This window comes from Pteropus vampyrus, unplaced genomic scaffold (genome assembly GCF_000151845.1).
Source record: "Pteropus vampyrus isolate Shadow unplaced genomic scaffold, Pvam_2.0 Scaffold31, whole genome shotgun sequence".
NCBI lineage: Eukaryota > Metazoa > Chordata > Mammalia > Chiroptera > Pteropodidae > Pteropus > Pteropus vampyrus.
This window is the reverse complement of record NW_011888812.1, coordinates 757,027-772,605: the sequence shown is the minus strand read 5'-3', so window position 1 is coordinate 772,605 and position 15,579 is coordinate 757,027. Positions and strand designations below refer to the sequence as shown.

General features: G+C 55.4%; 1 protein-coding gene across 1 annotated transcript in view; it reads left to right on the top strand.

Annotated features, from left to right (window-relative positions):
- Nucleotides 1-15,076, top strand: part of ABTB2 (ankyrin repeat and BTB domain containing 2) — a 178,317-nt gene extending 163,241 nt beyond the window's left edge. Inside the window, exons 7-17 of the mRNA XM_011356806.2 lie at nt 1,915-2,016; nt 3,967-4,063; nt 4,346-4,481; nt 6,412-6,641; nt 8,027-8,205; nt 8,621-8,726; nt 8,985-9,087; nt 9,619-9,709; nt 12,422-12,490; nt 13,498-13,611; nt 14,753-15,076. Coding sequence (XP_011355108.1) covers nt 1,915-2,016; nt 3,967-4,063; nt 4,346-4,481; nt 6,412-6,641; nt 8,027-8,205; nt 8,621-8,726; nt 8,985-9,087; nt 9,619-9,709; nt 12,422-12,490; nt 13,498-13,611; nt 14,753-14,950 — 1,425 coding nt within the window. The 3' untranslated portion in view covers nt 14,951-15,076. The remainder of the gene's footprint in view (nt 1-1,914; nt 2,017-3,966; nt 4,064-4,345; nt 4,482-6,411; nt 6,642-8,026; nt 8,206-8,620; nt 8,727-8,984; nt 9,088-9,618; nt 9,710-12,421; nt 12,491-13,497; nt 13,612-14,752) is intronic.
- The last annotated feature ends 503 nt before the right edge of the window (nt 15,077-15,579 follow it).

Sequence of the window (15,579 nt, the reverse complement as noted above, 5' to 3'; positions counted from 1 at the left end):
CTGTTTCGAACTCCAAATCATGTACAGATGTATGGAGAAAAAAAAGCCAGTCATGTGCAGAGAGGGATAAAACAAAGCCAAATTTTCACTCTGTGACAGTTGGCTTTTCTCTGAATGCTTGATCCTGTTTATTCCCTCAGCCTTGGTATTTATAGAATGATCTGTGGGTAAACAGTCCTCACCCATGATTAATCTCAGGCCATTTCTTTATCTCTGGGCGTGAGGCAAGGATTTATGAGGTAAGGAGTTCTTGTCTACACACAAATAACCTAATAAATAACATCGCGGGACTCCAGACAAACGCTTGCCAGGGTCCAGCTGTGGAATAACACTTTCCACTGCTGCCTTTGCTATTACTGGCCCCAAAGAAAGATTCCTGGCCAGGAGGCAGCCCCGTTAACCACCCATCTAAACTCAGGGAGGAATGGGGCCTCAGCTTTCGGAAAAGCTCTGAAGTGCTCAGTAGCACAAGATGTTACAGTCAGACACCTACCTCTTCACCCTCTGTGAGATGCCTCAACGGGTGAGCTTCGCAGCGCAGGTGGACCTGGGACCTGGGTTCTGGTCTGAGTTCTCCTTCTCACTGTTTATGAGGCCTTGGGCAAGCTAATCCCTCTCTCTGCTTCTGATCTGTAAAATGGATAATAATAGAACCACCATAGTAGGGATGTTATGGTGTTTAAATGAGATCATGCATATAAATATGAGACAACGCATATAAATCCCTTCACACTGGCGATTTACTCTGAGCACAGGGCCTGGGGCAGGTTAGGATATGGCAATTTAATATAGTAGCAATGATAGTGTTATTGTGTTAGTTTAGTTAACTCAATCAAGATCAAGATAAGGTTACACTGTGCTAAGCACCTTATGTATAGTAACAAATACTCTTTACAGCAACCCTATGAGATACTGTCATTATTCCTATTCTAAAGATGAAGAAACTGAGGCACAGAGAGGTACAAGTATCTTTTACAAAGTTTTACAGCTCCCCGTGGCAGAGGTGGCCTTGCACCTGAGTCCAGCTGCCAGGCTTGCGTTCTTTACCCCTCCGGTGTCTGGAGGTGCTCATGGAAATGTCCCCTGCTCTCCCTTCAAGTGTCATATATCCAGTGGGCATAGAAGAGGCAGGCTGTTCCAGCATAAGGCACAGGCTTGCTCAGCATGAGCGGTGGGTCAAGCAGGAGGCCTGGGTTTATGGTTTCAGTGGCAGAGGCCTGTGGAATATGTGTCATCGTCATGTTCTATTTCCAGACAGTTTAACATCTGCCTTTGATTCATGTAGGGTATGACGCCACTAATGTATGCCTGTGCTGCTGGGGACGAAGCGATGGTCCAGATGTTGATTGATGCTGGAGCGAACTTGGACATCCAGGTGTGTAAGCACCTAGGCCCTTAACCAAGGAAGAGAACATCCCCAAGGTCTCTATCAGCCAGGGTGGGTGCAGTATTTTGAACAACTGGGTAGATGTATCTCAGAGGACTGGAAATACAAGATGCATGGACATCACAGTTAGCAAAGATTTGGGCTTTCTGAGAGGAGGTGACCTGCGGGAGCAGCTGAGTAGAGAGAATAGCCATGATTTTGTTACTTAGCACCTTTTCCCTTTACCAACCGAACCCCAGCCATCCCTACCACCCACAAATGCTTCTAGTTCCGCCTCCTTCTGAGGCATAAAGTGCTCCCTTGCTGCCACCTCTCTGCCCAGGGCAGATATCACTAATTGAACATCCTTTTAGCCTTTTCCACAGGGTACTCCAGGCAGACATTACCAGTTGAATGTGGAAAGCACCTGAGTTGACTCCTTCCTAGTCACTACCCTGCAGGGAACTCCCTTAGATCAGGTGCCTATGTCACTTGCCCAGGAATGTCACTCACCCAAGAAACACTGATTATTTGTGGTATTGTTCTAGGTTCCAAGCAACAATCCCAGGCACCCCTCCATTCACCCTGACAGCCGGCACTGGACCTCTCTGACATTCGCTGTGCTGCACGGACACATCTCTGTAGTCCAGGTGAGCGCCTGCCAGGTGTGCCCTCAACTTACCAGGTGGGCTGGGCTTCAAGCATAGCCCCAGCCTCACCTGGGTGAGCAGCTGCCTGGAATCTGAGAAACCAGAGTCACTGCTCAAGTGCTCACCTGATCAGCAGGGCAGAGACCCACCTGGTTTGTCTCAAGGAGAGGGCTTTAGTGCAAGGATACATGTGGAATTTGGGGGCATAAGACCCAGGTCCTAGCAGTCCCAAGCCTGCCCGGAATCGTTGTATCTCTCGGCGAGTCTCAGGGCGTGCTGCAATCTGTGCCTGTGTGCTCAGTTTTCTCTCCTCCAGCCATCTTTCCAACCCTTAGCTGCTGCTGCTCCTTCGTGAACTCCCACAGAGCTGGCTCTATATCATGGCGTCCCTCCAGTTCTGCCTCTTCCCCAAACAAGCTTAGTTTACCATTTCCCCAGTTCCTGAGAGAGGACTCGGATTGGCACAGCTCACCTGTCAAGCTAAGCCACATTGTTGCCCATCTTGACCCAGGTAACTGTGACTGCTGTGAGAATGGGGTTCAGGCTAGAAGTGGAAGCTGTGGGCAGAGCAGTATTCAACCCCAGCTGGGGCACCAGCCACACTGCCACTTGATTCCCAGACTCCTTTGCTCCGTAGGCCACCAGGGTCTAGAGGATTTGGCAGTCCTTCTCAGGAGTTCATATAATGCCCTGCTGTCCGTTAGATTGTAGGGGTCATATCCAGCTTATTCACCATTGTCATCACAGCCCTGGCCTGTAGTAGGGCCTCAGTAAGTGGTGGTTTCCAGGCTGACGGCCACATCTGCCTGCTTTTTGGTTACTACCCTCCTAAAAACCTGAGCAAGGTTCTAACCTAGCCCAGACTGGTCTGCAGGGCTGTGCCCCAGACTTGCCTGGACTGGCGCCCAGTTTCGTCCCGATGTGCAGTCCTCCACCTCTGCTGCCTTGGCACATTGCCTCAGGCGGTGGTGCCATGACCAGTTTCTGACTGACAGTGGTCTCTAGCTGACAACATCCCCTGCTTTCTGCTCACTGGAGGCTGAGAGGTTAGCCTGGACCCCCACACCTGGTCTCTAGGTGAGAGACTGGTGAAGTTTCAACGAGACTGCCAAGCACAGGCTCTGAGGAGGGTTTGGCCCACAGGAACCTAGGAATGATGGAAAGTGGCTCCCTCCCAGCCGGTCAGGAAAAGTGAGACAGTGCTGAAAGTCACCTGGCCGAGTGGTTGCAGACACCACCCCCGCCCCAAGGCAAAGGCAGGCCGGCTCAGCTGGAACTGCTTGGTATCTGTGTCCCCTGACGAGGACTGCCCTTGCCAGCAGGGGGAGAGGCCACCTGGTATCCTGGAAAGCAGGGGCATGCTGCAGCCTTACCACCTCCCAGCCATGGGGAGCTTACTGAACCTCTGATGAGCACCCTAAAAGTCACTAGTTATTGAGCCCCTCTGGAGAGCTGAGCAGCATTTCACTTAATCCCCAACAATGCTGCAAGGCAGGCCTCTCCGCATTTCCAGATGAGAAGACCAAGGTTTGGTGAGTTGAGGTGCCCACCCCAGGTCACTCCCTGGTCGGTGGCCAGCACTGGTACTCAGCCTTCGCCACCACCTCTGCTGCCCCCCAGAGCCTGTTTCTCCTGGTGGAGTGGAGGGGTGATACTTTCTATTCTACTCATCAGCATGAGTTCTTAGGAAGGTCACTGTAGAAACAGCTCAGAGGTCTCCACAGTTTAAGGGCTTGGTCCAAGGCCAGAAGAGTAGAGGTGAAGATTCTAGAAACTTGGAGCCCTGAGGGTTACCTATAGTTCTAAAATTCTGGTTCCCTGACTGCCTGGGTGTAACGGGTCTTGGTGACATGCCTGTAGGGAATGAAAGGTCTGTCCCCCAAAGACTCCCGCCATACACGCCCCAGACACTCCCCCGATTCTTAAGTGTCCTCCCCTGTGCCCTGACAGTTGCTGCTGGATGCCGGTGCCCACGTGGAGGGCTCAGCAGTGAATGGTGGTGACGACAGCTATGCAGAGACGCCTCTGCAGCTCGCCTCTGCAGCTGGTAGGTATAAGTACTGCCCTGTCCAGCAACGGCTCCCCAACTGCCCTAAGGCTTCACCTGCCCTGCCCCATTTTGTCACCCGCCCTGGGTGGGCTTGTAGCTAGACATTGGGCCTCACACATAGACCCCTGCGGTGAGCCCTGAAACCCCCTCCTGGACCCCCTGGGTGGCTCCCTTACTTCATCCATCAGTGTCTCTGCTGAGCTCGACACCCGGGGAGGTCCCAGCAGAGGGGCAGTGATGTGGATGATGGGGACATCCTCAATCCACTTTGTCTTTCAGGGAACTACGAGCTGGTCAGCTTGTTGCTGAGCCGAGGAGCTGACCCCCTCCTCAGCATGCTCGAAGCCAATGGCATGGCCACCTCCCTCCACGAGGATATGAACTGCTTCAGCCACTCTGCTGCCCACGGCCACAGGTACCGAACCAGGGCTCCTGTCCCCTGTGATGTGGGGACACAAAATAGGCCTCAAGAGCCTTGACTCCCCAGTGAGGAGCAGACAGCTTGGCCAGGAAATCTTTCTAGATACTGTTGGGGGGTGGGTGCAACGTGCAAGCCCGCTAGAAAGGAGACCAAGGCCCCCTAACAGCACAGGGGCCCCAGAAGTTGGAGGGCCTGGAGACACTGGGTGGCGGATCACTTAGCAGACCAGGGATTGGAGCCTGGGGCTCCTGATGCCCAAGGCAGGCCCCCCATATCCCAGAAGACCCTCTGCCCTGCACCCGCCCAGGGCCTCCCTCAGGGCCACGTCCCTTCATGCCCAGTGGTGGTTCTCCAGGGCCCCGTGGCTCCAGGTGCTTCCACGCAGCATATGGCTCGGCCACGAAACGCCTCCTGACAGCTCTGCAGGAAATCACATCTCACTCTGGGAGCAGATGGTGGGCCTTGCGTTGTGGGGGCCAAGGCTGCCAGGGGTCTGATGGGGCAGCAGCAGGCTGAGACCAGAGCCATCAGGCAGCTCTGGGGGAGCAGAGAGAGACCGAGAGAAGGTGATTAGAAGGCAGAGAAGGGCAGGCTGATGCTTACTTCCTGTTCTGAACACTTCTCAAAGCCAGCCGGTGCCCTTGCTGTGGCCCCTCCCCCAGATGCTTTTCCTCTACACCTTCTGCTGACCCTGCCCCCACACTCACTTACCTGCGCTACCATCACCCTCGCCCTCAGCTGCCATCGTGCACGTCGCGGCCTCTCTACCCTACCCAGCACCCCGCATGCCCCCCACTGCGGCTTCTTCTCCCTGCATGGAGATTGCCTGTCCCCCACCTGCTTCTCACTCTCTCTCCGGAACATAGGATCTTTGGGACAGGCATGGTGGCTGCTCACCTTCACATACCAGTGCACGGCACTAACTAGGTGCTCTGCACTCGTTGAGCTAGCAAAGCTACAGGTTTTGCTAGCTCATACCCCTCGGGAATGACCCTAGCCCTCCAAGGGGTCTCTGGGCCATGAGCTTGGCTGCCTGGCACAGCCTGGCCTCTATCATGGAGTGGGGAGGGGAGTGTGGAGAGGGCCAGCAGGGCTGCTGGGAGGAGGTTCAGTCCTCAGATGACCTTTGGGTCTGCCCATGCTGCAGCCATCCCAGAGTCCCTAGCCATAGGATGTGACAGATGAGCCTAAGGCTTGGACCCAGAAGTCCTGGGTTTGCACTCCTGACCAGTGTGACCTTAAGCAAGATGTATTTATCGCTTATAAATGGCGATGTTCATGAGACCTCACAGGGTTAAGTGCAGCAGTACATGGTAACATACTCTGTCAAGTCTAAAATTCTACACATTCGTATATGTGAATGAATTTTATATAACATTCGTCTTCACTTCACATTATTCTTATTAATGGAAGGAGGTGAGCATAGCATGTGCTGTGTCTCAGACACTCTTATCTGTGTAAATCTGGCTGCTGTTTCAGAGGACTGCTGTGTGTCAGGTTCTGCATTCCATGCCATCACATTGGCTTCACATTAACTCCGGAAGAGGGTGGTCTGACACACCTTGTTCTACAGATGATGAGCAGGGCGCAGAAAGATGGAACAACCTGTCTGAGATCACACAGTCAGGACAGCCCGCTTGGCCCCAGAGCCCAGGACTTCTCAGCAGTACCAAAATGGCAGAGGGGAAGGGTCACCAGCAAACCTTTCCCCCCGTCCCCACCACTGCCTCTCCCAGGTGTCTGGGGATGGGAGGAACAGGGACCCCTGGCCCAGCCTACCTGGGAGGGGAAGACCCTGAGCACTTGTGACCACAGGTATGCCAGAGCAGGCCACCTGGGCCACAGGGCTCTGGAAGGCAGCTTGGTAGGCACTGTCCACGGTAGGGACCTCAGGCATCACCCTCCTTCATCCCTTGCCCCACAGGAATGTCCTTAGGAAGCTCCTGACGCAGCCACAGCAAGCCAAGGCAGACGTGCTGTCCCTGGAGGAGATCCTGGCTGAGGGCGTGGAGGAAAGTGACACATCCAGCCAGGGCAGCGGCAGTGAGGGACCCGTGAGGCTGAGCCGGACCCGCACGAAGGCCCTGCAGGAGGCCATGTACTACAGCGCAGAGCATGGCTATGTGGACATCACCATGGAGCTGCGGTCACTGGGTGAGGCCACGGGGCGCGCGTGTGCACGCACACATTCTGCTGCTCCTCAGCAAGCCAGGGGCTGCCAGGGCCATGGTGGCAGATGGCCGGGACAGGAAGATGTCCTGAGCCTGACAGTCCTCATCACCTCGAGCTCATCACCCCAGCCCTCGCCCTCAGACCCTCCACCCTCTCTGGCTGGAGCGTTACTGCCCCCGCCCCGGTCACCGCCCTGGAAAGTGTATTACTGGGAGGGTCTTTAGCACTAGGAGTCATTTCTGGTCAACTAGATGCTCTTCTGTCCCTCAGCCAACCTTTTTCACTCTTTGGGTCTACAGACTTCTCCTCCAGGGAGGCTGGTCAGGCAGGCAGGCAGACAGACCTGGGTGAGATCCCGGCTGTGCCACATTTGCTGGCGCTGATGATCCTTGTCTAAGGATGTGATGTCATCACATGAAGCACAGGGCCCCAGAGCTGGCTCACCGAGAGCACTCAGTGCAAGATGGCAGTACTGTCATTATTGTGGGGACCATAAGACACAAACGCTCAGCACTGGGCTAAGAGAACAGGAGGCCACACGGCATTCTCACAGTCAGCCTCAGTGTTCTCCGCTGTAAAATGGGCTATATCGCTCCCACCTGCAGTCAGCAACCCACCTGCATTGTTGTGTCCCAGGGGAATGCTATTGTTCCTTTTTTTTAAATACACAGTGACAGTGATGGAGAGATACTAACAACTCTCTAATTACCAAGAAGATGACTAGTTTTTGTCATGACCTTCCCATAGTAGTTTTGAATTACTCTGTGGCCCCACTGACACACTCCAGGGAGCTGGTAAACAGCAATTAAGTGCCACTGGATGTGCACTAACAGACCAGTAACCTGGGCGCTAGTAAAAGCCCTGTGTGATAAGACAGGGTTCATTTCAGGCTTCTAGACAGGTAAACAGGTGTGGGGCCCATGTGTCCTACACGATTTTTGGACATCCATGTCCACCTGGCCACTGTTTAATAATTAATAGATCTTCCCCAGTAAATAATTCCAGAGCCTAACCAGCAGTGGGGCCACTGGGGCCCCAGACTGAGCTGTAGATTTTCGGAGCCAGGGCTCCCTGCACTTGGGCCGGAGCCATTCCTCCACCTCATCTGACGAGGACCTGGAACCCCCTCTGACCTCTGTCGGGGAAGGAATGGTCTCCTTACGTGGCTATCCTGCGTGGGTGTTCAGCATGCAAGAATGGGGCTTGGCCCCGGATGGGACAGGGAGGGAGTGCTCTCAGCTCTGCAGACATCAGGCTCATCCTGAGCCTGCCAGAAAAGGGGGTTGGCATGGGGTGGGCTCCGGGGCCTATTTGGGGAGTATTCTGCCGAGGGGAATGATTGCCGGCCTGTCCCCTTCCCGGCTCAGGTGTCCCCTGGAAGCTGCACGTCTGGATCGAGTCCCTGAGGACCTCCTTCTCCCAGTCGCGGTACTCGGTGGTGCAGAGCCTCCTGCGGGATTTCGGCTCCATCAAGGAGGAGGAGTACAACGAGGAGCTGGTGACCGAAGGCTTGCAGCTCATGTTCGACATCCTCAAGACCAGCAAGGTGAGTGTCATCAGGCAGGTCCCCACCCCAAGCTCAAGAACCCGGTTCCAGAGACCTGACCCAGGCCACAGGACAGACATGCAGACTGACACACAGGCAGACAGACACGGGACACCCTCCACACTCACGGACGCAGGTGGACACCCACCCCACACCCAGACTTGCACTGCCTGGCTGCAGAGGGCAGAGGCCGTGGATTTGTCTGGGCTGGAGGCTGGCCAAAAAAGCAATTTAGAGAATCAGTGACGAAGGAACAGGCATCTCTGGCCAAGCCAGATCCAGGGGGAACAAAAGAGCGGCTGCTCTAATCCTGGCCTGGACGTTCGAAATCAGCCCGACATATCTTCAGCGGCAAACAGACAGCCAGGGCGGGCGGGCGCGCTAACAGGGCCTCTCTCCGCCTCTCCCCCAACAGAACGACTCTGTCATCCAGCAGCTGGCTGCTATCTTCACACGCTGCTATGGCAGCAGCCCCATACCCAGCATTCCAGAGATCCGGAAGACCCTGCCGGCCAGACTAGGTGAAGGCCTGTCCTCCGCCCCCCAGCCGCTCTCCACCCGGACTTGCCAGATCTCCTTCCCCTCTCTTCTATTTCTCCCTCTCTCTCTCTCTCTCTCTCTCTCATCTTTGTTTTCCTTTCCTCGTTTCCAGGTGCCAAGGCCCTGGCCTCAGTTTCTCTATTCTCCACCTTTGCATCCCACCCCCGCACCCCCACCCCCCCACCCCCCCGGAGGTGGGCTCCTCCGTCATTTCTTGTCTCTCTTCCCTTTTGGCACAGATCCTCACTTTTTGAACAACAAGGAGATGTCGGATGTGACCTTCCTAGTGGAAGGAAAGCTGTTTTATGCACATAAAGTCCTGTTGGTGACAGCTTCTAACAGGTAGGCAGCCTCGGCTAACCAAGTGCCAGCCCCCGGGAGCGAGCGCAGCTTCTTTCAGATACAAAGTGACAGGCATGCTGGAGAAGAGCCTTGGGCTGGGGCTGCCCCTGCCGTCTCTTCCCCTCAGAGTGTGTCGCATAGCGACAGACCCCCCTACCCCCCACCCTACAGGGGATGCAAGGCAGAGGGACAGGGACAATAAGGATGGGACCAGAGTTCACCAAGAGAGCACTGAGGTTATGTTCTTACTGGTCAAATTATTGCTCTTGATTAAGAAACATAAATATTCTGGAATGAAAGGTCAGTTTTCTGGCCACAGGTGTGAATGGTCATTCATATGAAACAGCAGGGCCAGCCGTTAGCCCAGGGTGATATAAAATGTCACTCATTGGGGATTATAGGCATGTGACAGTAATTTTTAAAATGTTCCATCTCTCGGTGACCGGTCGAATGAGGGCTGGTTCCATCAGTGCCCAGTGATGAAGTAAAAGTCACGTTCAAAACCGGCCTTGCTTCACCTCTCCGTTCCAGGTTCAAGACGCTGATGACCAACAAATCAGAACAAGATGGCAACAGCAGCAAAACCATCGAGATCAGCGACATGAAGTACCACATTTTCCAGGTGTGCGGATCTCGGGGTCGCATGCTTTTTGGGGGGATGCCCCCTCCCCCAGGAGCCCGGCCTTGGCTCTGTCCATTTGGGCAGGGGAGGAGGCAGCTGCGAGTCTGTCATAATCTTCCACTCCATCCCCAGCGCCTTCTGCGTTCTGCTGAATCAGTGGTCAGGTTGGAGTGTCCAGGTTCTTCTCAGGCACAGGTAGCCAGTCCATTGTGGGGTTGAAGCTTCAGAGCCTGTCTCACAGGTCCTGAGCTTTAACCACCGGACAAGGGGTCCAGGCAGACAGACATGTAAGGACAGGCACACCCCACACACACTGTGAGCCCTCGTTCCCACCAGCATGGAGATTGTCTGAGCACCTTTGGGAAATGCAGAACCTCAGGCCCCACCCCTGACCTCCCACATGTTAACAAGACCCCAGGTGGGTGGTATGCACACACAGTTTGAGAAGCATTCGTGCTGGCCACGTCACCCCTCCCAAGCGTCAGACCCCAGCCATACTGGCTAAGCAGAAAAAGCCACGGGGACCCCATCCTGGTTGTGGAAGATAAGGTCAGGCCTTGTGACCGCTAAGCTTTGGAGAACATCAGAGTTTGCATAATGGAGACTCGGGAGGTTGGCTGCCGAGGTCTGGAGGAAGAGACAGGCTGGGATCTCAGCCGAGCCCCGGCTGAGAGCTCCTTTCTGGAAAGTGGCAACTACAGGTCTCTAGGCTGTGTGGGGGTTCTAGGCTGTGGGGGTGACCCTTAGGTGCTGAGACAGATGTCAAGAAGCAACTGGTGTGTGGGTCCAGGACCTGGTCCTGTATAGGAGAGAGATCACAGAGTCTCCCAGAAGCCCAAGAAGCCACCGTCTAAAATGGCTTCGTCCCTCTTTGTTCCCTTGGTCGTCTATTGAGCATTTAGTCATTTATGGGTGCTGCGCAGACAGCAGTAAACAGGACAGGGACCCCACCCTCAGGAGGCAGGCTTGTGAAATCGTGTGATAGGTGTGGTGGGGGGAGCGCTGGGAGGACGGGAAAGGGACAGCAGCTGATCCTGCCTGGGGTCTTTCCGAGAGCAGCCCCGCCAGCCCCCAGCCCCCAGCCCCACAAAGCAGATGACCCAGTCCTCCCTGGGGAGTGCCAGGCTGTACAAAATTAATCTACCCCTGCCTGCCAGCCACCCAGCTCCCACAGCAAGGCTCCAAGGGAGCAATTCTGGTCTGACTTCTGTGGACTCATAAGCATTCAAGTGACCTCAGGACACCACAGATGGCTGGGACTTGCCAAAACCAGCTCTCCAAATACAGCAGGAGGCTGCCTTCAGGCCAGGAAGGGGAGCTGCAGGCTGCCATTGCCTGTTTCCCAGCCCACACCCCTGAAGTCCCTCTGGCTGAGAGGCTACCCTGAGGCTATCCCTTAGCAAAGAATCCTGGGAGATCTCACCTACCCACCTGCTCCATTCCCAACCTTGGGCCAGGGGCTTTGCCCTCATAGTCCACAGCTGTCCTGCTGGTGCTCCGCCCAGCATGTGCGGGGAGGCGGCGGGGGAGGATGGCGGATGAACCCAGCCGTGAGCCCACCGGAGGTGCACACCACCTGAAGGGACAGACAGACACATGCATGTAATTGTAAGATCGCCATAGGAACTCCAGCAGAAGGCCCGTGGGAGCCCCACTCCTCTGTGGGGAGGGTCCAATATATCCCAGGACTGGTCTGGGCCCAAGACAGCCTGGCCAGGCCTCCTCCCTGCTCTTCCCCACCGAGTTGGGGCTCCTCCTAGACCCTCTGGTGCCTCTTCCAGCCTGGAGGCGTTGTCCTAACAGAGCCTGACTGTGCCGGCTGAAGCCATGTTTACTGACACACATGCCAGCTCCTTGCTGGGGCTGTTTCTTCAGCCAACCAGAGGATATTTTTCTTTTTTCAACTGGGAACCTCCCCAGGCTCCAGCGTGATGACAGAGTTTGCAACTTAGACCTCAGCGGAACTGAATGTAGTTCTCCCCTCCTGGGCCCCTCGTTTGATATCCCAGGATCCTCTGATCCCAATAGCCCCACATGAGACTGGGCCAGTCAGCCAGGTGACCTGTGGCCCAGACCCCCACGAGCTCTGCTGTCTTCCCAAGGGAGTGAATCCAGGAGGGAGTCAGCATGTGGCTCTTGCCTCCACGTGCAGTCCTTGCACGGACTGGAAAGCTGAGGCTGGCTGCTGAGGGCAGCCGGTTAGACTGTTGGCCCCTTGGAGCCCCACATCCCTCCCTCCTGGCCCCATATTTAGAATTTAGGTAAAAGGAGGAATGAGCAGTGTGGTGCCTGGGGTGCTGGAAGGGCTCGGGTGTGGGAGTCGGGGACCTGGGTGACTTGAGCCACAGCAGCCTCCCTCCTTGGGTCGCAATTTCCCCAGCTGTGAATAGCAGCTTTTCCCCCTGGGCTCGTGGGCTGCCATGAGGGACAAAGAGAAACCGCTCCACAGAAGGAAGCTGGTCGTACACACAGCAAGTGAGGAGAGAAGATTTGGGGGCTGACTTGTAGAGGTTGCATTCCATGGAAAACACAGACATTTCAGTCTCAGCGTGAGCGAGCGTTAGAGGATCTGCAGACATCAACACGCAGAGGACTAGAGGGCATGGCTGGGGTCCCCGCGGGGAGCAGCTGGAGTGGCATTCTGGAAGCCGAGTGAGGACTATGGCACTGTGGGTCTATCTGGTGTTCACACGGGGCCTCTTCCCAATGCAGATGATGATGCAGTATCTGTACCACGGAGGGACGGAATCCATGGACATCCCCACCGCCGACATCCTGGAGGTGAGGAGCCGGCCGGTTCGCTCAGCCCTGGGGGCCTGGTGCCCACCTGTCCATGTCTCCCCATGCACTCCATGCCTGTGCCTCTCCAGCCGGAGACACCTGCCAGCTCTCAACCCCTCTCTCAGCATTCGGAGAGCTGAGGAGGGGAGGAAGGTGGCCTCCCTGTCCTCTTTAATCTTCCCCAATAGTAAATGGCATGGTCATCTGCTCAGCTGCTTAGACTCAAAACTTAGGAGTTAGATTTGATTTAAAAAAAAAAAAAAAATCTCCTTGCTGGTCCTTTCTCTGTGTGTGACAGCAAGGGCTATTCTGAGAGACTGGAGAATTGTGCAGCCACCAAGCCTGACCTCCTGGGCCACACCCAGGGGTTAGAAAGAGACTCGCCAGTGGGGATGGGAGGCCCAGGAGTATCTGCAGGTGGCTGGGCCTCCCACTCACCTCCTCACAGCTTAGAAAACAGAACCACTGCTGGCCGAGCACGTGGCTAGAAGGTCATGTAGACCAGTGTTCCTCAATTCCCAGGCCATGGACCGATACTGGTCCGTGGCCTGTTAGGAACTGGGCCGCACAGCCAGAGGTGAGCGGCGGGTGAGCCAGTGGAGCTCCATCTGTATTTGCAGCCACTGCCCAGCACTAGCATCACCACCTCAGCTGCATCTCAGTTCCTCAGGCATTGGATTCTCATGGGAGCACCAGTCCCTGGTGCCAAAAAGGTTGGGGACCCCTGGTGTCGATGAAGGGTGTAGCTTATAGTTGAAGAACTCTTGAGGTCAGAAATTCCAGCTAGCATCTGTCACCCATCCTGTGTCTCCTGGGTGTCCCAGCAAATACCTAGCTGACCTAGAGCAGAAATAAATCAAGGCCATCAGACTCAACCTGCTGATGTGGGCGGCGCCCTAAGGCTGAGAAGAAGCAGGGCACACAGCATGAAGCAGCTTTCTGTTCTATGATGCCTGGGCCCCAGGCCTGGCCCTGCATACCCAAAGCCACTTCTGCCTCCCCACTAGCTGCTGTCGGCTGCCAGCCTGTTCCAGCTGGATGCCCTGCAGAGGCACTGCGAGATCTTATGCTCCCAGACCCTCAGCGTGGACAGCGCCGTGAACACCTACAAGTATGCCAAGGTGAGGACATCCAGAATGTCCACCTGCAAAAACACATACTCTTCTCTACCCAGGCTAGGAAATGCAGGTGGCTGGGCAGCTTTAAAGGGCAGTGTAGGGAAGGAAGGAGGGTTAGTAATTCCTGCTGGAGCCTGGGGTACAGCTTGGGAGATGAGCCTTACCTAGATCCCAGTTCACATTCCAGCTGTGCCACTGTGGGCCCCGGGGCTGAGTCAAACCCATTCTACAGGTTCTTACCTGATTTTCTCTTAAACCTGCCCTCTTTAATCTTCCCCATTAGTAAATGGCATGGTCATCTGCTCAGCTGCTCAGACTCAAAACTTAGGAGTTAGATTTGATTTTTTTTTAAAAAATCCCCCACATCGAGGCCCTCTACCTGAAACACAGCAGCAGTCTCTCCACTTCTGCCCCCCACTGCTCCGACCTCAGCTCAGACCACTTCTTGGCTTTCACTCTGTAATCCGCAGGCCTCTTTGAAAAGTGTTAAAACCATGTCACTCCTCTCCTTAAACCCTCACATGTTCTCCACTGCTTGCAGACTAAATGAAATCCAACCCCTTATCATGCTTTACAAGGCCCCTCGGATCCCGTCCGCATCTCCCTTTCCGACGCCCCCTCTCCGTTCACCCGGCCACACAGCCCGTCTCTTTCTCAGCCTGTTCCTACTCCAGGACTCTTTGGGACCCGGCCCCTCCTCACAATAGCTGGCTTCCCCAGGCCTCCGGGGCCTCCCACAGGTCACCTGCTCCTATTTCCTTACAGCCTGTGGTTGCCTTGCTTGTTTGATTCCTTGGCTTCTCCATCTCCCCTGAACTAGAGCATCAGCTGTAAGAGCATTGCCGAGACCTTGACCTCAGAACCTGGTGCCCAGCACCTGGCCGAGAGCGGGTGCTCGGTACCTGTTGAATTCAAATAGTTATTGAGCATCGACCACGTGAATGCTTGTGTGCTAGATGCTGGACACCCAGTGGTGGACCGTCCCTGCCCCTGCCCTTAGTAAGAGAGCTTCCAAAACTATGGGGATGACTGCCATTCAACACGCTGTCCCCCTTGCCTTCCCCAGGCTGAGGCTTAAGCAGGGCCTTGCCCCATAAGTACTATCTGGGGCTGTGGGTCTCACCTCTTCTCCCTGCCTCCACAGATCCATAATGCCCCAGAACTGGCCCTGTTCTGCGAGGGCTTCTTCCTCAAGCACATGAAGGCCCTGCTCGAGCAGGACTCCTTCCGCCAGCTCATCTATGGCCGCAGCAGCAAAGTACAGGGCCTGGACCCACTGCAACACCTGCAGAGCACCCTGGCCGAACGCGTGCACTCTGTTTACATCACCTCCCGGGTGTGAGGCAGCTGGGGGCACAGCTGGAGGGCACGCCCAGCCCTCTCTGGGCCAGAGCTCTAGACATCACAGGGGTGGGAAAGGCTGCAAGCAGGTGCTTCTGAGGACATCTGGACCAGCGTGTAGCTAGGGCCTATGGCCGCACCAGGGCCCCACTGGGCGAGGGCTGGTTGTAGGTCCTCCTGGAGCCAGGCTGACAGGGCTGTTTCCCCCTCCTTCCACAATCATCCTCTGGTGTCGCTCTGTCCTTGGGCAGGCAGCTGTGCCTTGAGCCCACCTGTCACTGGACAGCCCCACCCTCAACCCGTTTGCACCTTGAGGGCTGCTGTGTACTCACCCCTGTATGCCCGTTCTGTCCTGGAGGTCAGCAGCTCACCCCGATTCACCTCTGCTCTACCATCCCCACTCCCTGGCCCTCAGTAAGCTCAGACTGTCCCAACTGGGACTCATGGGCATCCTTATGAATGTATAGAATGTAGACTCTGGGCCCCTGGCCATTTCATTCAAAAGCTAGTCTTTTTCTTCAATGTCATGTTGGAAAGGCTGCCCAAATCCCTAAACTTATTCCTCAAGGCCATGCCTTTGAAAGGTTTGATGTGGGCCGGGGATCCCTGCACAGAGGGTCACTTTGGTGT